This window comes from Brassica napus, chromosome A5, assembly GCF_020379485.1.
Source record: "Brassica napus cultivar Da-Ae chromosome A5, Da-Ae, whole genome shotgun sequence".
NCBI classification, from domain to species: domain Eukaryota; kingdom Viridiplantae; phylum Streptophyta; class Magnoliopsida; order Brassicales; family Brassicaceae; genus Brassica; species Brassica napus.
Window position 1 is genome coordinate 16,124,585 of NC_063438.1, and position 25,352 is coordinate 16,149,936.

General features: G+C 40.2%; 3 protein-coding genes and 2 non-coding genes across 5 annotated transcripts; 3 read left to right on the top strand and 2 right to left on the bottom strand.

Annotated features, from left to right (window-relative positions):
- Positions 1–550: 550 nt before the first annotated feature.
- Positions 551–657, bottom strand: LOC125609784. Its single transcript, XR_007339929.1, has one exon. It is a non-coding gene; the product is annotated as a small nucleolar RNA R71 (small nucleolar RNA).
- Positions 658–4,111: 3,454 nt separating this feature from the next.
- Positions 4,112–4,595, top strand: LOC125608616 (uncharacterized protein At4g04775-like). The gene is made up of 2 exons (XM_048779042.1): positions 4,112–4,279; positions 4,350–4,595. The coding sequence occupies exons 1-2, from the start codon at positions 4,112–4,114 to the stop codon at positions 4,593–4,595; spliced, it is 414 nt and encodes a 137-aa protein (XP_048634999.1).
- Positions 4,596–5,891: 1,296 nt separating this feature from the next.
- Positions 5,892–8,511, top strand: LOC111215889. Its single transcript, XM_048779043.1, has 4 exons — positions 5,892–6,155; positions 6,266–7,741; positions 7,959–8,195; positions 8,305–8,511. The coding sequence occupies exons 1-4, from the start codon at positions 5,892–5,894 to the stop codon at positions 8,509–8,511; spliced, it is 2,184 nt and encodes a 727-aa protein (XP_048635000.1).
- A 7,836-nt stretch (positions 8,512–16,347) lies between these two features.
- Positions 16,348–17,814, bottom strand: LOC125608618. The gene is made up of 2 exons (XM_048779044.1): positions 16,942–17,814; positions 16,348–16,818 (listed from the first exon to the last, which is right to left on the bottom strand). The coding sequence occupies exons 1-2, from the start codon at positions 17,812–17,814 to the stop codon at positions 16,348–16,350; spliced, it is 1,344 nt and encodes a 447-aa protein (XP_048635001.1).
- Positions 17,815–24,988: 7,174 nt separating this feature from the next.
- On the top strand, positions 24,989–25,095 carry LOC125609680. Its single transcript, XR_007339832.1, has one exon. It is a non-coding gene; the product is annotated as a small nucleolar RNA R71 (small nucleolar RNA).
- Positions 25,096–25,352: the final 257 nt, after the last annotated feature.

Below are 25,352 nucleotides of genomic sequence, written 5' to 3' on the forward strand. Positions count from 1 at the left end.
CCTTAACTTTCAGGTGTATGAACTTGAGGAGCAGGTTCCATCAAACTAGTTCCAATAGTAGCAGACATCGAGCTTTCGAGAGGGAGTGTGCTAGAGCTACAAGAGAAGAAGAACAACAAGCCCACTTGCAGAGATGGATATTGATATGGCAGATCCACCGCACGGAGCAGAACACCAAACCGCGGCAGCTCGACCCATTGGTACTTATGACCGGCCCAACATTCTGGTCATAGACTAGGAATCCGAGCACCGGTTGTGGTAGCCAACAACTTTGAGGTCAAGTCAGGACTCCTCAACGTGATCGAGAACAACAAATATCATGGCTTGGCTTTAGAGGACCCATTCGATCACTTGGACAGGTTCGACAGCTACTGTGGGTTGTCAAAAACCAATGGTGTGTCAGAGGATGCCTTAAAGCTGAAGTTATTCCCTTTCTCTTTGGGGGTAAGGCACGTCAGTGGGAGAAGTCACTACCCAGCGACTCTATCACTACTTGGGATGAGTGCAAGAGAGCATTCTGGAGAAATTCTTCTCATCCTCAAGAACTGCTAAGCTGAGAAATGAGATCTCCAGTTTCCAACAGAAGAACTTGGAAGGCTTCAGTGAAGCCTGGGAGAGATTCAAGGGCTACCAAGCTGAATGCCCACACCATGGTTTCTCTAAGGCTAGAGGTTACTGAGCACATTCTATCGTGGTGCTCTTCCTAAGTACAAGGCCAGGCTGGATACAGCTAGCAATGGTTCTTCTTGGGGAGAACTGAGGAAGATGCAGAGGAGCTGTTGACAACATGGTTAAGAGTGATGCAGTCTACAGTGGAGACCACGACAGAAGTAGTCGAACAGATGATAAGCGACGAGGAAGGAGTTGAAAGCTCTACAGGATAAGATAGACATCCTCCTTGCTGATAAAGCCACACAAGAGCAGCTGCACTTTGTTGGTAACCCAAGCCAAGAGACACCACCTGTTGTCCATGAGGTGAGGGTTGGGAAGGTCAGGAAGAGCTGTGTTTCATCAACAACAATGGTAGCTGGTACAAAAAAGAGCCAAATTTTTAGTACAACAACTACCAACAGAAATCCTATCCCAAAAACAACAGAGTGGTTATCCGCCTCGAAACAACCAGCAAGGCAGCTATCAACCTCAGCAAAACCCCTCATCTGGTTCCTCTGCTCCTCAAGAGAGCAGCACTGACACCCTGCTGAAACAAATCTTGGAGTCTCAGACTAGAAGTGAGAAGCATGTTGGTTATGAGTTGAAGAACCTTCATTCCAAGATTGATGGGAGCTACAATGAGCTCAACAACAAGTTCTCACATCTTGCTTCTACAGTCAAGAATTTAGAGAATCAGTTTGCTTCCATGAACACTCACCAGACTCGCCAGCAAGGATCTCTACCTGGAAAATCTGACCAAACCCCAAGGAGGCCAAAGCTATCACCCTTAGGAGTGGTAAGCAGTTACTCCTACAACCCTCACCAGGGATGCTGAGAAACTAGGTGAGGAGGTGGCCATCAACTTAGATGATGAAGTGGTGATTGTTGATGAGAAAATCAATGATGAAATCTTGGAGAAGATTGTGGAAGCCAAAGGTAAAGGAAAGTGGGGGAAGAGAAGAAAACAGTGAAAGATGGTGAAGTTCTTGCTCCAGCAAGTGAGAATTTTTTTGTTCCTCCTCCCTATGAACCCAAACTACCATTCCCTGGTAGATTCAAGAGGCAGCTGCTAGAGAAGTACAAGGCTTTGTTTGAGAAGCAAATGCGTGAAGCTCAGGTTGCAATGCCCATCATCGATGCTTTCATGTTGATTCCTCAATACAACAAGTTCCTGAAAGATGTTGTAGCTGCAAAGAAGAAGGGAATGGAAAGCATGATGATTCTTACCCATGAGTGCAGTGCCATCATCCAAAGGCTTGATGTTCCAAAGAAGTTAGAGGATCCAGGATGCTTCACACTACCTTGTGCTCTTGGACCTATGGTATTTGAGAAATGTCTCTGCGATTTGGGAGCTAGTGTCAGCGTGATGCCTTTGTCTGTTCCAAAAAAGCTTGGATTCACTCAGTACAAGAAGTGTAAACTCTCTCTGGTGTTAGCTGATCGTTCAGTGAAGTACCCTGTGGGCATCTTAGAGGACCTACCTGTGAAGATTGGAAGGTATGAGATACCTACAGATTTTGTGGTGCTTGAGATGGGTGAGGAGGCTCAGGACCCATTGATTCTTGGAAGGCCATTCTTAGCTACAGCAGGAGCAATTGTTAAGGTGAAAGAAGGCACGATTGATCTCCCTTTGGGTAAAGGGCATGTTCTCCACTTGACATCAAGGAGAAAATGAAGAAACCAACTGTGTTCGGGCAAGCCTTCTACATTGAAGAGATGGGCACTCTTGCTGATGAGCACCTTGAAGAGTTACCACCTGAGGACGACGAGGAGGAGCATCTCCTCTACTCATTCCCCATAGAAGGTAACCCACTACTTTCCCTTGTATATACCATTTCGTTTTTGCATATTAGTTTTCTCTTTGGGTATCTCTCTCTCCTTGACAACACAGAGACTGTGTCATTTAAGTTTGGGGGAGGTACCAAGTATTTGATCACGTTTGCTTGATGATTTTGAGTCTCATGCATTGCATATACATATATATTTGCATTAAAAAAAAAAAAAAAAAAATTTATTTGTTGCATCATTGGCATTTCTAGGAGAGTCTAGAGCATATAGGTTGCATACTTGCATTGGAGCAATGATTTGAAATGCCTTGTAAAGAAATTACTTTGCACCTGAATAGCCTATGCAACTCTCAAAAACACTTGTATGCTTCGAGCCTTGAAGGACTCTCTGAACTTGTTGATTGCTGAAATTCAGTCTTTAAGCCAACTACAACCTTTATTTGAAACTAAACGAATTAATGCTTCTTGCTCATGGTCCCTTGGTTAGAGAACAGTGGTTTTATACTAAAGCTCTGCAAATCGTGAAAACCTCCCTGTTCTATACCCTGGTCCATGTGACTTGCTTGACACAACCAGCCCTACATGGTTTAAATTTTTAACTGATCTCTCCCTGGTCATCCCGACGATTCTTGCAGAAGGATGGGTTCATGCATGGCCGACATACTGCGACATTCCCGATCATTTTAAAGAACGCTGGTTTCTTCAACTCGCTGTAAGGCCCGACATTTGTTCATATATATTAATATATACCATCGGTCTGTAATCTGTGTATTTTTTGTTTGCCGTAGCGGACAAACACATGGGATCGAAGGCATCATTTGACAGTTTGGCGTAATTTTAATCTTGTGGCCAGAAGTCTATTTCGTTGTCAGATGCGCCATTTGAGGTGGACTTGGTTGGAAGGAGGCGAGAAGCCAACTTGGATGCTAACCAGCGTTTGGCTTGATCTCTGCCACATGTTTGAAGAGTCTGGTCCAGATAATTTTGGTTCCTGAAAGTCTTTTCGTGTCTGTATTTTGAACTTCATTATTTCAGCCATAACTTGTTTCAATGATTCAGCCGCAACTAGTTTGAATGTAACCTCTGCCACATGTTTGAAGAGTCCGGTCCAGATAATTTTGGTTCCTGAAAGTCTTTTCGTGTCTGAATTTTGAACTTCATTATTTCAGCCATAACTTGTTTCAATGTTTCAGCCGCAACTAGTTTAAATGTAATCTCGGCCACACATTTTATATAATTCAGCCATAACTTGTTTCAATAACTCAGCCGTAATTGTATTTTGAAACGCATTATTTCTGTTTGTGAATGTTATCTCGGCCACATATCTAATATAATTAAGGTATAACTCAGCGATCATTTTATTTAAATAAGTCAGGCATATTGTAATTAAATAAGTCAGTCATCCTTGTATTTAAATAACCCAGCATCGATTTAATTTTAAGAGGCGGTATATGGGAAGTTCCATCATTATGCGCGTGGGAAAATTTGGCTGCCATGATAATATCGAGACTCATTATTACGAGTTTTTATATATATGTTTCATTTACAATATCGAGACACTGATATTATACTGTATTTTATATATTTAATAGTATTATATCTGTGATGTCGTATCTCTTCTTACAAAGTAAAACAATTTTTAGTTTCCAAGGACTTTGAAATCTATTTTAACAATGTCTTCCTCATCCTTCACCTCAGGAAATTATTACAGACGATGTAGGAATACGGAAAGAGGAACGCCGAAAGAGTGTTGGTGTGGTGCACCATCTGACATTTTTACATCTGGAAGCGAAACAAATCCAGGAAGATTGTACTATTGCTGTGCAAAAGGATATCATAAGGTTAGTTCTGGTTCTTATTTCCCATGTTCGGAAACGTAATACTTAGATCTGGTTACATTGGTGAAAACAGAGTCTTTTATTCAAATGGGCGGATGAGTGCTTGGTGGAAGAGGTTGAAGATATTAAGGCAGTGATAAATGGCATGAATAGAGACATCTCGGAGTTGCGAGTTAACGTTGCTCGGTTGGCGAATGGAGTAAAGACAGAATCTGAGAGAAAAGGAGGCGAATGTTTGAGTGAGAGTCGGTGTTTGAGGAAAGTGGTTGTTTGTGTGGCTGGAATGGCGATACTTTGCTACTACTACTTCTCTGTTTAGTCATGTTTTGTCATCATAAGTCAGCTTTCGCGTGTTATGTAACTCAGCCTTTATTAACTTTTAAGTTGTTTTAACTCAGTCGTATGTAAACAAAACTATGCGTTTATTAATATATAACTCAGCCGTTAAATCAAATTGATAAAAGCGATAATGTTTTGTTACCTCTGGTAAATGACATAAATAGCCTTTGGTTAGTTTTATTTACTTTTATGCTCAGATTGACCTAACAATTAGAAAAAAAAACATTGTCGGAAACGGAGAAGGAACCGCAAGGATACGAAATCGTCGTCGACATTGTGTTTACTTCCTCTTCCTAAAAATAACTGTGAGATCTCCGTTATCATTATCGTTCGTTTGTACGAAATCGTCTTCGCCGCATTCATATCTACAAGTTCATCTTTTCGGTAGGATGTCGTGACGTTAAATATTGATTTGGGGTTTTGTTTCGAGTGAGTTAGGGTGTTGTTTCGAGTGAGTTAGGGCTATGTTTCGAGTGAGTTAGGGTGTAGTTGTGATTAGGTTATTGTTGTGTTGTGTCTGAGTTATTGTTATGTTGTGGCAGAGTTATTGTTATGTTTTCTCTGAGTTATTGTTATGTTGTGTCTGAGTTATTTTAATGTTGTGGCAGAGTTATTTTTATATTCATTGAGTTATTGTTATATTTTCGTGACTGAGTTATTGTTTGTTTATTTGTTCAGATGGATGTTTCTGATGTTAAATCACGGGGTTACCCTCCAAGACTTTATCCTGTAGGGTCTTCTAACCTAGAAAATAAAGACATCAATCACAATTTCCGTTCACGAGATTTACCTCATATTATAGAAACACTAGGAGAAGATGTATGGAAAGCACTGGTGAACTTTTCCCATTGGAGTAGTTGCTAGGCTAGTTGAACGCCGAAGCGTGTGGTCTGGTAGAACAGTACACTATCTACTATGTAGACAGCTGCGAGTACATAGGAAGGAGATATGGAGTCTGGTGGTTGATGAGCCTATCAGGTTTAGCTTGGTAGAATTTGGTGAGATAACTGGGTTAAACACTGGTCCATTGCCAACAGAAAGTTTTGAACCTGATCCTGATAAATACAAACCGTTTTGGGCGAAGCTGAAGGTGTCGCTTGGGAGGGGACCCACGTTGGATGAACTGAAGAACTCAATAGAGGTCTGCCCGAGTTGGACATTTTAAGAGCGTAAATGGCTAGGGCTATTAGTTCTTCAACACATGGTACTTTATTGTTTGCATCAAAATTCTCGGGTGCCATTTGAAAGTGCCAAAAGAGTATTTGACGATGAAGCCATGAAGTCGTATCCATGGGGTCGGACTGCATACGAAGTTCTCATTGACTCTATTAAAACGTTGGCTCCAGACAGGGGGTCATACACATTAAGCGGCCTAAAGGATGCGTTATTGATTTGGGCGTATGAATCCATCGTCTGCTTTGGCGAGTGTTTTGGGAGAGTGGTGAATAATGAAGACGTTCCACTTTTACGATGGGGTGGAAAGCGTACTCGTGCAAATTTCGAAAACTTGTTGTCTGCCGAGATAAAACAACATAGCCTGGTAAGGTGTAACGCTGCGTTTTGATTTCTTAAATGGCTGATTTATTAGACTTAATGGCTGAGTGTTGTGTTTATTTGGTGGCTGAGTTATATTATGCCCTGGTGTTACAGGTGCGTGTTAGGAGAATGGTTTCGAAGGAGTCAATCGAAGAGTTGTTTCCTGAATGGTCGTGTCAACCTGACGACCCACAACTCGTTAACTTGATAACAGACATACATGCAGGTAGATTTGTAAAAGGTTTTTGGGAAGTGCATGGAAATGCGGAGGGGAAGGATAACGAGAAGAAGAAGAAAGCTGAGCCACCCACTAAAAAGCAGAATAAAGTTAAGACCAATGAGGGTAAAGCTGCTGCAACGGGAAAGGGTTCAAGCGAAGAAGAAGGTAATAAAGATTCGGGGAACAACGCGAGTCTGATGGCCATTGCGAGTACTCTGGATAAACTTTCCAGAAAATTTGATCTGATGGACGCGCGATTTAAAAAACCATTGGTGGACCAGAAGTCGATAGATGACATGGTGAAAGTTGCAGTGGAGGAGCGTCTGAAAGTTATGGGGATAGGAAAAAATCCCCAAAACAAAGATAACCTCTCAAACGTCGCCGCCGACCAACAACCTGAACCGTTGTCATCACCGCAGCCTAATACCCAGCAGAAGTCTGTCTGTAGTCCACTGTTAGCTGAAACCCCTGGAAAGGATATGGGACCTAGAAACAATTTGTCCAACGAGCTTGATAAGGAGAGAGGGATGAAAAAAACTTTGGCTAAGGAGTTTGGAACACATGCTGAAGATGAGGGTGCTAATGTTCTTGATTTCCTATATGTTTCTCCTGCAAAGGCAACTAAGGCTGAAGACTTACGTCGCCGCTCCACGCGCAACCGTACTATAAAGGATGAGGATGCAGAAGATAAGAAAAAAGCTGTGCAAGCAGAGGCTGTGTTGAAGAGGAAGGAGAAAGCTGCCGCTAAGAGAAAAGCGGCTGCCTCAATGAAGCAAAAACAGGCTGAGTTAACGAATCAAGAACATGCTGAGTTAATGAATGAAGAACTGGCTGAGTTAAAGAATCAAGAAGCCGATAATGAGAAGAGAAAGAATATAACTACACCGCGTGCCAATGTAAAAAGATGCAAGGTTGAAGATTCTGTAGAGGACAGTGAATTTGCTGTAATGACCGACGAAGTTCTTGCGGTGGAGAATGAAATCTTGCCGGAGTCGCCTATGGAGAGTCAGGAATTGATTAGATCTGCTATAGTAAAGGAATATCGGGAGAAAACGGTTAAATTATCTCCACAAGGGTTTGCATTGTCTGAATGTTCTTCAAGACCAGTTTTTCTGTACATTGGAGACAATGGAACGACATGCATGAGGAATAATGTTGAGCCTTCATCAGTAATATATGACCCTCTAGCACCTGTTGATCCGATTGTATTGGATAAACTTATGCAACACATCTCGAGAATTCCACCCAAACCACCAGCACCAACAAAGAAAAGAGTTGTAAGATCCGCCGCTCGTGAGGGTGACTTCTACAGCATACTCATCCTTGAAAGACCGTGGCCGCATAGCCAATATGGATGGTTGTTTGATGATGTAAGTCTATAATTACGACAGAGTTTTACATTATATTTCAGCTGATTTCTATCTTCTATTAAGGCTGACTTATATATTTGTTTACGGCTGACTTGTTAATATTTATTGTGTAGCATATCTCTGCGTATATTAACGTCCTCATTAAGAGGTCCATGCGAGATCCCACCCCATTCTGGACCAAGCGAATTGCCTTCATTGATCCTTGGTTTTGAAGAAGTGGGTTGACGATTACAAGCAGTTCAAGATAAAACCTAATATGATGAAGTTCACAGGGAATGGTTATGAAAATCTTGTACACGGTAAGCTTCCCTGTAACTTTCAAACAAACTTGAAGTGGTATGAACACGTGGATCACTTGTACGGATGTCTTCCAACCGGCGGAAATCACTGGGTGGCTTTTCACGTGGATCTGAAGAAGGAGAAGGTTGATTGCTATGATTCAATCATTGGAGAGGTAACACCCAAAAGTGAGAAGAAAATGCTTGAAAGTTTAAACCGATAACGTTTATGCTTCCCGATATTTTGAATCAAAACATTCCTGCCAATCTCCGAACCCCGAGTAGGAAGTTCGCATTCAGGAGGAGGAGCAAAAGGTACACTCCACAAAACACCCAGATTGGCGATTGTGGGGTGTATGCGTTGAGTTTGTGGAGTGTCTAGCGCTTGGTGTAAGTTTTGCTGGGATAAACGATAAAAATATTCAAGGTTTACGGTTGAAGATGGCGGCAGAGATCCTCGATGAAGGAGGAAACAGGGCGGAGAACAATTAGCTTTCCAAATGAATCTGTGTTTGTTATTTTCAATCAGACTTTCCAATTACCTTAAGTTGTTTAATGTTGTTTTATTTTATTAAGTCAGTCGTTACGTTAGATATAGCTCAGCCATAACTCAAACCATACCCTGAATTAAAATAATTGATATGTTTATACTTAAAAAGGTTATAACATTCCCTAATAAGTGAATATATAATCAACCGAACGTCTCTTATTTATTGAATTAACGAGTTTAGAATCGATCATGATCTTGATGTATATGTTGTCTTGCAGTTACTTAAAACTTTACATGTAGATATAGAGTGTGATCATAATACAACTCTCCTAAACTATATACAACGCATTTTAAGACTAAATTTATGTTATTTGTTATATTTATCACACCGTTATTCCAAATCCTAAACATAAATCCCTAAATAAACAAACCTAAACTCTAAATACTAAACCCTAAACCCTAAATCCCAAATATTAAATCAGCCGTAATAGGCTATATAACTCGGCCGCCACGTTTGATAAATATTGATGTTTGGCGGGGAAATAAGATAGCAACTAGGAATTTTTATTCTTTGAATTTGGCGACTATTCGCATTTCCATTGGGCTCTATATATGTCCATTTTCCCTTTTCATTCTCTTTCCAATATCATTCACTCTTTATAAAAACCTAAACCATATGGATATGGAGATTGTTCCTGGCTGGTCATTAAAGTTCGCCAGCAGTGTGAATGCCATTCTAAGTTCTGCAGATCGGGAAAACCTCCCGGTTCTAAACCCTGGTCCAGGGGTCTACGTTGACAAAACCTCTGTTACGTGGTTTAGATTTTTACATGATCTTTCGCAGGCGATCCAAAAATTCTTCGAGAAGGATGGGTTCATGAGTGGCCGACATACCGCTTCATCCCCGCTCATTTTAAGGAACGCTGGTTTCTTATACTCGCTGTAAGCACCGATTATGTATATATATTCCATTAAACAGCAGTAATATGTTTAAAGGAACGCTGGGTTTCTAATATTCTGTTATCTTCTTCTTTTAGCGGACAAACACTTGGGATCTGAGACATAATTTTTTTAGTATGGACGCATTTCAATCTGGTGGCCAGAACGATGTTTCGATCTCAAATGCGATGGTTGAAAAGGTGTTGGGCGCAGGGTGGCGATAAGCCTGAGTGGATGATAACTAGAGTTTGGCTTGCTCTTGTCGACATGTTTGAAGAGTTTGACCTGATAATTTGGTTTTTGAATTAGATTTTGTTTATTTTCTTAAAAATTCGACCACATTAGTATAAAAACTTCGCACTAATTCAGCCTTATCAGAGTTGTATAGATGCTTTCCAAAGGACATGAATTATAGTATAAAAACTTCGCACTAATTCAAACGTAACTCAGCCTAAGTAAAAATGAACTCAGCCCCCGTTAACACTAATTCAAACGTAACTCAGCCTTATTAATCAATAACTCAGCCCCTGTTAACACTAACTCAGCCGTTATGCATATCAGAGTCGTAGGGATGTAAAGTTTCGTATTTAACACGCCTTTGTAAATAGGTATTATATTATTCAACCTTCTCGAATTTTCGTTATACTCAGCATCAGAATTATTTTAAAAGTTGCGGTTCATATTCCAGTATCGAAAACCGTGAACATTATTATGCGTGTGGGAATTTTTGGCTGCCATGATAATATCGAGATTCATTATTAGTATGTCTTTACATATAGGGATATATATTGTGTGATTATCCGAACTAATAAATCAAAATTAATATTAGTCGCTTCAATCAATTATGCCGCCCTTTATTAGGCGTGTGAAAATAAGTCAAGGTTCAAATCGAGACAATAAAATTTTCGTTAGTGGAGTTTCTTGTTAGGTTGGTTTAATTCAGTCCTATGTAAACGATAACCTGACCGAAACCGTAAATCAGTCTTTTGATAAATCAGTATGTTTTAATAGAATCATTTAATAACCGGAAAATTAAGTTAACTCAGCCGTGAAAACAAATAATTAGTATTCAAATAGCATTTACCTAGCCTAAGAAACAATTAACTCAGCCTGAGAAACAATTAACTCAGCCTCTAAATAGATTTTACGTTGCCTTAGGAACCATTAACTCAGTCTTCAAATATATTTAACTTAGCCAACGAAACAATTAACTCAGCCTTTAAATAGCATTTAATCAAATATCAGAAAATAACATACATACTGGAATAACAAATAACATAAAAAGATAAGTTCTGATACATTACATCTTCACCATTTTCTTGTGTCCCTATAAAGGCTAACCGGTTCAAATTCACGTAAGAATAAGCCGATCTCTTTGAGCCACAAACAGTGGGGACACATGTTGTCATCCTTAGTGACATCAATGTGCCACAAGCAGGGACAGTCTCGCTCCACAGGATTTCCGCATTGGCAACTGTAGAACTTTGGAAGAATATGTGATATGAACAGGGCAATTCTTTCTTTGAACTCGGGTGTGTGCCACAAACCCCAACCCCATTTGACAGATCGCACTAGTTTCCCGATCCTGTCAAGTGATTCTATTGGAATACGAGATAAATACTTCCCTTCACCCCAAAAGATTGCTCGAGTCATTGCGTGTGTATACACAGCACCTCATAACCTGCATCTGCTGCACGCTTCATGAGAGAAAGCCCTTCTTCTTTAAAGTCGAAGGTGTACAAAAACTGTACACCCTTTATATAAAGCGTGCTTGGATTTCCCTCAGCGTAGCAAGCTTTCAACAACTCAGAAGGCATATTGAGTCCCCAGGGAACGGATAAGACATCAAGGAAATGGTAAACCCCACGCCTCTCTGCTAACGCCTTCATCGACCTCGACGATGCTTTGAGGCCAAAGAGATCTTGGATGGAGTTACGGGCCGCACGTTCAACCACTACCGCCTGAATTTCTTCAGGCAATTCAAGAAGAGGGAAAAATTTCATCTACACTAACTCAGCCTATAATTGATTTAGAGAGATAGATAAAATGTGTAATAATTGACTGTTGAGAGTCCGATTGTTCTCAGTACCTTATTTATAATTCAGCCAACTCAAGCCGAAACATGATTCGCGACGGTTGGGATTTCACGTGAATTTTAATAAATCAAAATTAATATTAGGCGTGAAATAAAATTAACTCAGCTGTAAAAAGAATTAATTCAGCCATCAAATAGCATTTACCTAGCCTAAGAAACAATTAACTCAGCCTTGGAAACAATTAACTCAGCCTTTAAATAGCATTTAATCAAATATCAGAAAATAACATTATTATGCGTGTGAGAATTTTTGGCTGCCATGATAATATCGAGACTCATTATTAGTATGTCTTTACATATAGGGATACGGCAAGCACTCATGTATTATAACTAACAATAATAAGAATTATCTAAAATCTAAAAAATATTTAAAAAAAAAAAGATAATTCTTATATATTGTGTGGTTATCCGAACTAATAAATCAAAATTAATATTAGTCGCTTCAATCAATTATGCCATGATAATATCGAGACTCATTATTAGTATGTCTTTACATATAGGGATACGGCAAGCACTCATGTATTATAACTAACAATAATAAGAATTATCTAAAATCTAAAAAATATTTTAAAATAAAAAAGATAATTCTTATATATTGTGTGGTTATCCGAACTAATAAATCAAAATTAATATTAGTCGCTTCAATCAATTATGCCGCCATTTATTAGGCGTGTGAAAATAAGTCAAGGTTCAAACAAATATCGAGACCTTTATACTATCGAGACAATAAAATTTTCGTTAATGGAGTTTCTTGTTAGGTTGGTTTAATTCAGTCCTATGTAAACGATAACCTGACCGTAACCGTAAGTCAGTCTTTTCATAAGTCAGTATGTTTTAATAAAATCATTTAATAACCGGAAAATTAAATTAACTCAGCCGTGAAAACAAATAATTCAGTCTTCAAATAGCATTTACCTAGCCTCATAACGTGGATAAAGGGCACGCTTGGCATTTAATAAATCAAAATTAATATTAGGCGTGAAATAAAATTAACTCAGCTGTAAAAAGAATTAATTCAGCCTTCAAATAGCATTTACCTAGCCTTGGAAACAATTAACTCAGCCTTTAAATAACATTTAATCAAATATCAGAAAATAACATTATTATGCGTGTGAGAATTTTTGACTGCCATGATAATATCGAGACTCATTATTAGTATGTCTTTACATATAGGGATACAGCAAGCACTCATGTATTATAACTAACAATAATAAGAATTATCTAAAATCTAAAAAATATTTTAAAATAAAAAAGATAATACTTATATATTGTGTGGTTATCCGAACTAATAAATCAAAATTAATATTAGTCGCTTCAATCAATTATGCCGCCCTTTATTAGGCGTGTGGAAATAAGTCAAGGTTCAAACAAATATCGAGACCTTTATACTATTGAGACAATAAAATTTTCGTTAATGGAGTTTCTTGTTAGGTTGGTTTAATTCAGTCCTATCTAAACGATAACCTGACCGAAACCGTAAATCAGTCTTTTGATAAGTCAGTATGTTTTAATAAAATCATTTAATAACCGGAAAAATAAATTAACTCAGCCGTGAAAACAAATAATTCAGTCTTCAAATAGCATTTACCTAGCCTCATAACGTGGATAAAGGGCACGCTTGGCATTTAAAAAATGCCAGTAAAAAATGCCAGTAATAAACAATTAATTAGATTTTACTTAGCCTTAAGAACCATTAACTCAGCCTTCAAATAGCATTTACCTAGCCTAAGAAACAATTAACTCAGCCTTTGAAATAATTAACTCAGCCCTTGGAAACAATTAACTCGTAGTCGAAGAGATGCTTTCCAAAGGACATGAATTATCTCGTAGTCGAAGAGATGCTTTCCAAACGACTCCAATAGATCATTTTTATCTATAAATATAAAGAGCACAATGCCAGAAATCCAAACCCTCATTAAGTGATCAAGTGCAATGGAAGGATCGAAAATATCGATGAAACGTCCTATGGAGGATGTCTATGGCGCGGATGCTGTTGAAGGTTATAACAAAGGGAAAGTGGAAACGACGGAGCATTACAGGGCGCTTCTCCGCTTGGCCAAGGAACAAAGGCAATCTGAATCTGAAAGGAACGACGCCTCCAGCAAAGTAAATTCTATTGCTGCGCGCATGGAATTGCTTGATGCCATTATCAAGGCCGAAGGCAATTTGACCTCGTGGCTGAGTTGGAGACACTTACCGCTCAGCATTGTGAAGCCGAAGCAGAGTTGGGAGCTGTGAAGGTCATCGACCCTGACTGGTGTAAGCTTCATGAAAAATGGATGCTGGATGATTAATCTCATGTCATCAACTTCTCTTTTATTTTTATGTTTTTAAGACCGGATTTTATGTACTATGTAACACACATCATGTTTTATTTTCTACCTATTCATATAACTCAGTCGTGACATAAATTAACACAAATCAGTTTTTATGCATCAATATTAGGCGTGAAATAAAATTAACTCAGCTGTAAAAAGAATTAATTCAGCCTTCAAATAGCATGTACCTAGCCTAAGAAATAATTACCTCAGCCTTGGAAACAATTAACTCAGCCTTTAAATAGCATTTAATCAAATATCAGAAAATAACATTATTATGCGTGTGAGAATTTTGGCTGCCATGATAATATCGAGACTCATTATTAGTATGTCTTTACATATAGGGATACAGCAAGCACTCATGTATTATAACTAACAATAACTCAGCAAGACGGTTCATTTATCCAGACCAGTGTAAATCGAGACCATTATTATGCGCGTGATCAAATTCAGTTGCCATGAGTTTTTCGATGTTTTCCTCGACTCTAATTGGCCAGTAAGATATAATTCAGCCAACTCAGTCGAAACATGATTCGCGACGGTTGGGATTTCACGTGAATTTTAATAAATCAAAATTAATTTTAGGCGTGTGAAAATAAGTCAAGTTTCTAACAAATATCGAGACCTTTATACTATCGAGACAATAAAATTTTCTTTAATGGAGTTTCTTGTTAGGTTGGTTTAATTCAGTCCTATGTTTTAATCAAATCATTTAATAACCGTGAAATTAAATTAACTAAGCTGTAAAAACAAATAATTCAGTCTTCAAATAGCATTTACCTAGCCTAAGAAACAATTAACTCAGCCTTGGAAACAATTAACTCAGCCCTTAAATAGATTTTACTTAGCCTTACAAAAATTAACTCAGCCTCGAAATAGATTTTACGTTGCCTTAGGAACCATTAACTCAGTCTTCAAATATATTTAACTTAGCCAACGAAACAATTAACTCAGCCTATAAATAGCATTTAATCAAATATTAGAAAACAACAACTTAGCCATAGAATATTAGTCTCGACATACAACATACTGGAATAGCAAATAACATAAAAAGATAAGTTTCGATACATTACATCTTCACCACTTCCTTGTGTCCCTTAACAGGCTTATCGGTTCAAAATCACGTAAGAACAAGCCGAGCTCTTTGATCCAGAAACAGCGGTTACACATGTTATCATCCTTAGTGACATCAATGTGCCACAAGCAGTGACATTGTCGCTGCACAAGATTTGCACATTGGCATCTGTAGAACGATGACATAAAAAAGCAAATGAACAGGACCTTATGGTCGCGAAAATAGTCACCATGCCACAAACCCCAACCCCATTTAACAGAGCGCACTAGTTTACCGATCCTGTCAACAGATTCAAATGGAATACCATCAAAATACTTCCCTTCACCCTCAAAGATTGCTCGAGTCATTGCGTGTGTATACACAGCACGCTCATATCCAGCATCTGCTGCACGCTTCATGAGAGAAAGCCCTTCTTCATGAAGGTCCAAGGAGTAGAAAAACTGTACACCTTTTATATAAAGCGTGCTTGGATTTCCCTCATCGTAGCAAGCTTTCAACAACTCAGAAGGCATATTGAGTCCCCAGGGAACGGATAAAACATCGAGGAAATGGTAAACCCCACGCCGCTCTGCTAACGCCTTCATCGACCTCGACGATGCTTTGAGGCCATAGAGATCTTGGATGGAGTTACGGGCCGCACGTTCAACCACTACCGCCTGAATTTCTTCAGGCAATTCAAGAAGAGGGAAAAATTTCATTTACTCTCTCAGGGGTGAAATTGATTTAGATAGACAGAGAAAATGTGTAAAAATATAGAGTTGAAAGTCTTATTTATTGGCAGTGTGAAACTCAGTCGTCTGACGACCTTTCTTTTTTTTGGCGGGAATTTTTAAAGAATAAACATGAAAATTAACAAATCAGCCGTAATACAAAAACATTGAAACCATAAACTAAGCCGTAATACAAAAACATGAAAATCCCTACAACACTTGCTTACATCGGACAAGTTTTCGCATAATGATATAAGAAAAATAGGATGAAATCTGCTTTAGAAGTTGAAAGCAGATTTCATCCTATTTCATACTACTAATTCAAAATAACTCAGCCGTTAAAAAGGTAACTCAGCCTTAGTAAACAAAAACTCAGCCCATGTTAACACTAACCCAGCCGTTACGCATATCAGAGTCGTTGAGATGCTTTCCAAAGGACATGAAAAATAACAGCCCGGCCATAAGTATTAACTATTAAAATCAACAACCCAGACGTAAGAAAAACATGAAAATCAACAAATCAGCCGTAATACAAAAACATTAAAACCATAAACTAAGCCGTAATACAAAAACATGAAAATCCCTACAACAACCCAGACGTAATAAAAACATGAAAATAAACAAATCAGCCGTAATACAAAAACATTAAAACCATAAACTAAGCCGTAATACAAAAACATGAAAATCCCTACAACACTTGCTTACATCGGACAAGTTTTCGCATTATGACCACTCTGTCTACATCGAGAACATGTGTGCTCTTTCCTAGGACGTTTGTTTGATAGTGCAACTTCTAAAGCAGATTTCATCCTATTTTTCTTCGGTCTGCCTGGTGGTTGACGTACAGTCGGGGGCAAGCAGCGTTGGTTAGCCACGAGTTCTGGAACAGGTTGCGCTGAATCAACCGGCATGACCGATTCAGCGTATGCGCTAACCAAATAATTGCTGGTATAGTAAGGACTGCACATGGATATACGAGAAACATTCCTGTACTCCGCCGCTGCGATTGCGTGTACACATGGTAATTTCTCGAGTTCGAAACGGCGAAATGTGCACTTTCGCTCTACCAAATTAACAACATGCAAAGACTCGCCGGAAGATCCATATTTAACTTCAGTGTGATGATCATCAATCCTCTGTACCGCCAAATCTCTGGCGGCAGTTACACGACCCTATTAAAAAATATATAATTAATGTGAAACGACTGACTTAGTACATCTTAAGGGCTGACTTAAGAGCTGTAAAGACTGACTTATGAATTTAAAGGCTGACTAATTTTTTAAAGGCTTACTTACATGTAGTAGTTTCTCCACACCACGAGTAAGCGTGGTTCGCTGCGATCTGGCATCCTCTCTTCGTTCAGCAAACCATCTGGTCATCATAACCCGTATCGATTCTAATATCCGAACAATGCTAAGACCTCTAGCATTCGACAATGCTCTGTTCATTGATTCCGCTATGTTCGTAGTCATCAAATTGTACCTCTCGCCCGGGAAATGAACACGCGTCCACAGTCGGACATCAGCCCTTTGGAGGTAGCCGTGGAGTGCTGGATTAATCGCTTCAATCTCCTCGAAAATCTGAGTAAAGTCAGACATCCTAAAACATCTCGCCGCTTTCTTCACCAGACGAAATGCATCTTTTTCTTTGTACCGTCCCAGTATATTCTTATATAGATGGTACGTGCAAATTCCACGAGAAGCAAGCGGATACACATTTGTAATTGCTTTCCCAATCGAGTTATGCCTATCCGAGATTATCGCAAGACCCTCGTCGTCAGGAATCAAAAGTTTTAGTTGCGTAAAAAACCAATGCCAGGAATCATCATTTTCAGTGTCAACCACTGCGAAGGCTATTGGAAAAATCTGAAAGTTACCATCCTGAGCTAGTGCTGTGAGAAGCGTCCCTTTGTATCTACCATTAAGAAACGTACCGTCGACAACCACAACTTTGCGCATGAAAGGAAACCCATTTACGCTCGCACCAAACGCAAGAAACACATACATGAATTTTCCATTCTCATCGATTTGAAGACGCGCAACTGTACTCGGATTTTCCCTTATTATCATGTATAAGTAAGAAGGCAAGCGTTCAAACCCACTCTCAGGTGTTCCCTTAACGATTTCCCTTGCAAATTTCAGCGTCCGGTAAGATTTCCAATATTCCATCTGTTCATATGAAAAACGATACACATAAATCAGCCACATCATACAATTAAGTCAGTCACAACGTAAAACTAATTCAACACTATTTTAATATAACTCGGCCGCATTGTGTAAATATATCAGCCGCTACGAAACACATATTACTCAGCTGTTTCGTAAACATAACTCAGTTACACCAAAGTAATTACCTTTAACCAAACTGCTTAGTGATAGCTATTCCAACACTCGTAGGGCGAACGGCCGGACCAACGTCGCCGAGAAAGTTCTTGTACAACTCTCCTAAAATATCTGGTGTTGCATTTCGACATCGATTAGAACGCTCAGTTGTAGAACATGTATGATTCGATTCGTAAATACAAACATAGAACGCCGGGGATTCCCCTTTGGTAGAAGCACGAACCCTCCAGATACATCCATCAACCCAACACTTAACAATGAATAATGTTCGGGTTGATATGTCTACATCATAATCAAATCGATCCTTCACTGTAAGAAGTTTCAGTCGTCTCTCCAAATCGGCTTTACTCTCGTATCGTTGCCCTACCGCAAGATTTAACGACGACATCTCCAACCTTAGAAGAACCTCCTCACTCTCTTTAGACCCGCTCATCGAGAAGTTCTGATATATCTTCTTGGGAGGTATCGTTGGTGACTCTTCGTCTTCTAAAGGAGACTCACCGTATGAGCTGAAGTTATCATCTTCAGATGACGCACCGTCCGAGTCGTCGAACATATCAAATCGGCTATCAAATTCATCGTCTTCTTCGTTTTCTTTGCCTGTTTCATCTTCTCCGCCTACGTTCTGATTTTCTCCTTCCACAATACTAGAGCAATCAATCTCATTGTCCTCTTCTTCCTTCTCCGAACTGCAACCATCGTAACTCCCACTGTAATTATCGTCTCTGGACTCAACTTCTGACGCTTCTACTTCTGAGCTAAAACTGAAGTTTGTTTTAGTCTTCTCTCTTGCTCTGTCGTCCTTGTTCTCCGTAATCTCAACACAAAGACGTAGTTGTTCGATTTTCTTTAGGGCTACAAAACCTTGCAACTGCCGAGTATTGGACACGTACACTGGTGGAGTGTCGTGCGCCATTGTTTTCAATGATTTATTCGAGAACATGTAGCTTAGCTGAATATGATCACTCATTTCATTCAATCCGTAATCATCGAGAACAGACTTTGCGAAAGCTTCATGTGTAGAGTTCTCATCTAAATGGAGAACTCTACACCCTCTACTATCAGCGTTGAATACATATTTGTTTTTCTTAATCCAGTTACCGGAAACAATAATAACCAGATCCATAACCAACTGAGATATATGAAGAAGAGAAATAACGGGTATGAAAGGGGAGGAGAGGAATATGAACAGGCTGATTAAAACCTAGTTTTGAAGTTCTTTCGTTACTGATGACATGGCAAATCCGAATTGATGACATGGCAGCTGACATGGAAATTTGGTTTTTCAGCCACCAAAATAATATATAACTCAGACACCCTAAGTCAGTCCACATGTAGTAAGTAAGTCTGCCGAAACGTGGATACTAGTTCAGTAATTAATCTTTTTCGATAACCCAGCTGTAAATAGGATGAAATACAATAAGCCAACCATATCGTTTAACAATTCAGCAGTAAAACAATATTATTCTAGTAATTAATCTTTCGCTAATAACTCAACCACAATATAGCTGAGTTTCATGTTAAACCATCCAGTTTCGGCTGATTTAAGATAACCCAGCCGTCAAACATCCCATAACCCAGCCATTCGGTGTTCATTAACTCAGCCGTGGGTATATAACTGAGTCGTGTCTTTACTACGACTCAACCAAATTTTCAGAAATCAATCCATCGATGATTAAGTCAGCCGTTACGTCAGTACGTAAGTCAGCCGTTGTCCAATAACTCAACTAGATTCATATAACTCAACCCTTACGCGTGGTTTACTTATTGTCTTAAATCAGCTTTTTTTACTAAGTCAACTATTTTATTATAAGTCAGCCGAAACTAATACATATACCAGCCGTAACGAAAGACGTATTCTTTTACGGCTGACTTAATGAAAACACGGAAGCGTATTCCTACGTGTCGCCGGATTTTTGCTTACGTGGCGTTAAAAAGTAATGGCATTCTCGTAAATACGTTTTTTCTCATAACATGGATAAAGGGCACGCTTGGCATTTAAAAAATGCCAGTAATAAAAAAAAGATTTGTATGGTTCTGGTCATAAGTCCTAAAATATATAATATCTCAGTCAACTTCCCTAAAATAAATTATATCAGTAAATCTCCCCCCAGACTTAAATTACACTGTCCCAGTGTAACTCAGCCGGAGTTATGATGAAAAGTTTATGATGTACGAAATATAACAAGAAGATACATCTGACCGGATTAGATATCGATCGATGGGTAAGTGTTACATCGATCGTCGTGTGGTTGCCTATGTCGAACGATGTCGACGTCTCGTCGTCGGTCGATATTCAAGTCCTCCTACTTGGTTCTCCTAAATCTGAAAGAGATAAAATGAAAGAAATTAAATGCTAGCTAATAAAACCAAAATAAAATACCTAATAGTGGGTTGCCTCCCACTCAGCGCTTGGTTATAGTCATTTCGCTTGACTGTTGTAGTGATTGGCTATTGGGTGGAGAAGCAGCTGCTTGTTGGAAAGCAAGCATCCACGTCATCTCTGCGCATTCTGGGCCAAGATGCAATGAAACTTCTTGTGGCCTCATCATTTTTTGTCCATTTGTCATCCATCTTCTCAAGTACATTAGAGATGTTCTGTAGCCTTTCTTGAACGTTGTCAATGCTCACCTGGTGCCAGCCTATGTTGTCATAGGCGTATGCTAAAAGATCTGTCAGTTCCTTTTGCATTGACTCTCCTGTCTTGTGTATCAGCTGCTCGCCGATTGTTGTAGACTCGGCGTCGATCGATGTGATTATGTGTTTGTTGGTCGATCTCGGCAAGTTGCCGTCGATCGATTTCGCTTTTGTCCTATCGATCGATGCTGATATCTGGTGTTGAGCTGCGAGTTCCTCTGAATGGCTTTGACTTCTTTCTGTAGCCATTCTGCGTGGTTGTCTAGTCCACTGATTTTGTTGTCAAATGGAAAGTAGATGTCATCGCAGCGTTTGTCAAGTCGTTCCTCCATGGTGTCTAGAGCAGTGTAGATCTTGGATGTGCTCTTGTCAACCTCTGCTGCTGTGTAAGGAAGTAACTCCACAGGTTTCTTGCCATCGATCCAAGGTCCTCGTAGCCTGTCGATCGATGCTGATTTTGCCTGCAAAAAACTTTGATCAGTAATGTTCTCAATATCCTTTTGGGCATGAAGTAATTGACTAGACAATTTGTTTAAATCTATCATGACTGGTGATATAAAACGGTCATGCATATCCTCGTAAGTCCTCAGCCTCTCATTCATGGCTGAGACTTTGGCGTCGAGCGATGTGAAGGTACACATGTCGATCGATGTGGCTGGTTGTTGGTCCTTCTTGCGAATGGTGTCCAGATCTTGCTGTAGTAGCTCGATTTTAGTGCTTAGCCAGTCCACGTTGTTGTTGAGAGGGCAGTAAACGTCGTTTATCCTGGTGTCGATGTATGAGATTTCCCATTCATCCCTGTGTTGTGTTGAACATCGCGGTTCTGCAGGGATCTGAGCTGTAGGAAGACTGACGTCGATCGATGTTGCACGTGGTGTGTCGATCGATGCTGAGGTCGTAGCTTCCTTCTCAAGTTGCTGACGTAAACTCTCAATTTCTGTCCTCATTTCTGCCATACATCTGAAAAGCTCATTGTAGCCTCTATCCAAAGGCTGATGTGTATCTTCCACCAATGTTTTGAGCTCCTCTCCCACTTTCTCCTGAGCTCCACAAATTCCAAACACCATCTCATCGATTTCTTCTTTGGTGTAGAGTTATGGTGCTAGTCTCGTGAGTGTGAAGGATGTGGCATGTTCTGGAATACAGATGTGGCTCTCTTCAAAAAGAGATGCTCTCTCCAGTATTTTCCTGATGTTGTCCTTTGTGACAGGTATCATCTCACCAGCTGCGCTTCGTGCGTGTCCACGCTCATCTCTGTAGACTCCATACTCGTCCCTTTGTTCCCAAGTGAACTTTCTGGCTCCATACATGTCGAAAGCGCGGTTCCCACATTCATACCGTCTATCGATCGACGTCGGTTCATCCATATCGATCGACGTTGGTGTTACCCTGTCGATCAATTTTTACGTTGTACCGTCGATCGATGCTTGCCCTTTTGGTTGGCGTGATAGATTGTTTGGTCTCTGTTGTGGCGACTCCTGCGTGGTTGTTAGGATCTGTTAGAATGACGTCTGGAGTGCCACGTTGCTGTGAGAATAGGTTGTCAGGTCCATTAGCTACTTGAAGGATGTCTGCTATGTCCTCTCTGGACACTTGTAAAATCCTTCCATCCATTGCACGTGCATTGCCATCTGGGTCGCTGAAAATACCAAATTCATCAGGTGTTAGACAACCGTAATCAATGTTTGCATAATTATTCATTTTAGAGTAGTATCGATCAATGTAGATACAATTACATCGATCGATGGCAGAGTAATTTCTGCAGAACTTGTGTTCTTGAGATGATTGCTCTTCATGGATTTTTCTGTTGATGTAGAAGGAAGAGTGTTCATCTTATTTGCTTGTGTGTTTGCTCTGATTTGTGTAGGTGGTTTCAGAGGTACAAAACTATTTATATAGGTATCTGTAAACCTAGTTAGGGAGGGAATATTCTCCTGCTCCTGAATTTTCGCTGCGGCGCGAATATCTATCGATGTTCCTTTCGGGGTGTCGATCGATGTGAGCGGTTGTTTTGCTGGACGAGGGTGGGAATCGACCGATGTGGAGTGCACAGCGTCGATCGATGTTGGAAACGTGTTGGTGAACTTATGTGTTTCAAGTCTTTCATCTTGCAAACACATTTCTATTGCACGTTCTTTCCAGTAATCCTCATCGTATTCCTCGGTATGTTCCTCATGAGGTGAAGTAATTACAGTGTCAACTGCAAAACTTTCATGGAAACCACTGTCTGCCCAAGTGCCTATGGAATAATCATCATGTCCTCTCCTGGTTGGAGGTTGGAAGGCAAAATGTTGGTAACAATGATTAGGTGAAGCGAAATGGTCAACTGGGTGCATAACATCGAGGGACGTGTTGTTGCAGTCAGCGGTCACCGTTGACTCATTGGAATCGATCGATGGAAATGTTGGGGTGTCGATCGATTCCGAGTACTCTGTTTTGTACTCTGATTCATACCCTGCTCCACAATGGCATGCGCCAATGAAGCCAAGTTCTTTCCCATAATCCACAGAATTAATTACCTTTCTCTTAGGTCGGATGGGGTCGTAGTGGATGTTTGGGTCTATGAGCGTTAGACACAATTTGTTTTTGTTCATGTCACATAAAGCTCCTACTGTAGCTAGGAAAGATCTTCCAAGCAGAAGTGAAGAGTTCAAGTTAAGCTCGATGTCAAAGACATGAAAATCTACAGGGACAAGGGCATTACCAATCAGTACCTCCAGATCTCTTATGATACCTCCTGATCGTTTCTCTGAAAGATCCACGAAGGTGAAGGATTCCGTTGAGGGTTCGATGGTCAAACCAAGCTGGTCTGCCATGATCCTAGGGATACTAACTGATGCTCCTGTGTCACACATCGAATGGGGAAATTCAACACCCTTGACTACGCATGGTATTGCAAACTTTCCAGGATCACTCTTCTTCGTCAATGTGATCCTGTGTTTCATCTTCTCTCTGACTTGATGAAACATTCTCCTAATGTCCTCCTCAGTTACCTTTGTTTCTCTGAAGAACATCCACAACCGGTGTGTGAAGTAAGCTTCATCAAAAGGTTTTTCGATTGGGATTATGAGGACTCGTTTAGTGAAACCATCCATCTCCTTATCGTTAGCTTCCCTCTAAAGGTTTTTAGGAATCTTCTCTTTTCTGTTCCTTAACCTTCTCCCGTCAGATTCTTGTTCTTCTTGAACTGATTCTGGAGAAATATTTAAAGGGTTGGGTTTTGGTTCGGGTGGGTTTGCTAATGGTTTAGGTGGTGGTCTGAGTGCATTGATGTAATCGTTATCGATTGAGGGTAACCGCACTCGGTATGTCAGAGGTGCCTGTCGATAGATGGGAGGTGTGTTGTGACGATCGACGTCGGACTCACTCTGTCGATCGATGGTTGGCTCAACCGATCGATCGATTTTTTCATAGAAAGGGGAGAGGGTGTGAGGATGCTTAGCTGCGAATTCTTCATGAGTTAGAATTCGAACCGCATTGCAATCAGTCGATTTGGCAGACGACGTCGATCGATGACTGGAGTAATCCGTCCATCGATCTTCATCATGGTCTGTCGATCGATGCGAGTTCATCGACATCGGTCGACACCATTGATATCCGCCGAGACTCATGGAGCTTTCGATTTCGAAATCTCCTTCCTCAAGGTTTTCATTTCTCACCACTTGCCAGAATTCATCATCTATGATGGCATTTACGTGGTGTTTCCCTTTGTCGGCTCCTGCCTCTCTAGCAAAAGCTTCTTGCCTCTTTATAGTCTCGCCCGTCTGAATTACTTGGGTTTCAGGTTTTCTCACATGAGTCCCTAAGGTCTCGATTTTGGTGTTCAGATTGTTGTAGGCAGAGTCTATCTTACCGTTGAAATCCACGGTTATTTGTTGTTGTCCCAACAGTACTCGATCAAGCATTTCTTCGATCTTGCTTTTCTTTGATCTTGCTGTTGTTGAAGGGTTTTTGAAATTGTGAACTCTGGTTACTTCTTTGGCCATTTCCAAAGAAGTTTCTGTTTCCGCCCTGGTTTCCAAATTTTTGAAATCCGGTACCTCCGATGTAGTTCACATCTTCTTCTCCTTCTGTATCTGCTACTTCTCCTTCAGCTGAACAAACTTGCTTCCTAAGAAGCTCGTGCACCACATCTAACTTAGCTTTTACTTCGTCCATATGTTCCTTCCCGATAGAGGCTACAGACTTCTTCCGTTCAGAGTCAGTGTTTTTGGTGCTGCTGCTGTTAGCAAGGTTTTCAATAAGTCTCACAGCTTCCAACGGATTCCGAGTAGTGAAGTTTCCTTCACTCGCCGTATCAAGGGCCATTTGATACTGTAAGGCGAGACCTCGGAAGAAAGTGCTTAGCAGCTGCACTTTGTTAAATCTGTGGTGTGGACAGTCTCGCTGGAAGAACTTAAATTTAATCCATGCATCTTTGAAAGACTCTCCAGCCTTCTGCGAGAATGTGGAAATTTTGTTCCGAAGTTCTTCAGCGCGCGCCTCATCAAAGAAGTTTCGTAAGAAAGCATTCTTAATGTCGCTCCAGGATGTTAAAGATCCTGTGGGTTGCTGCCTAAGCCAGTGCATCACTTCTCCATTCAGCGTGTATCTGAAGAGCTTGCACAGCAGGTAATCTTCGGGGACTCCTTCCATCCGAATGGCAGTGATTAGATCCTCGAACCGTTCCAAATGGTCCATAGGATGCTCGTGCGGTAACCCAGAGTAGGGTATCTGCGACACGAGAG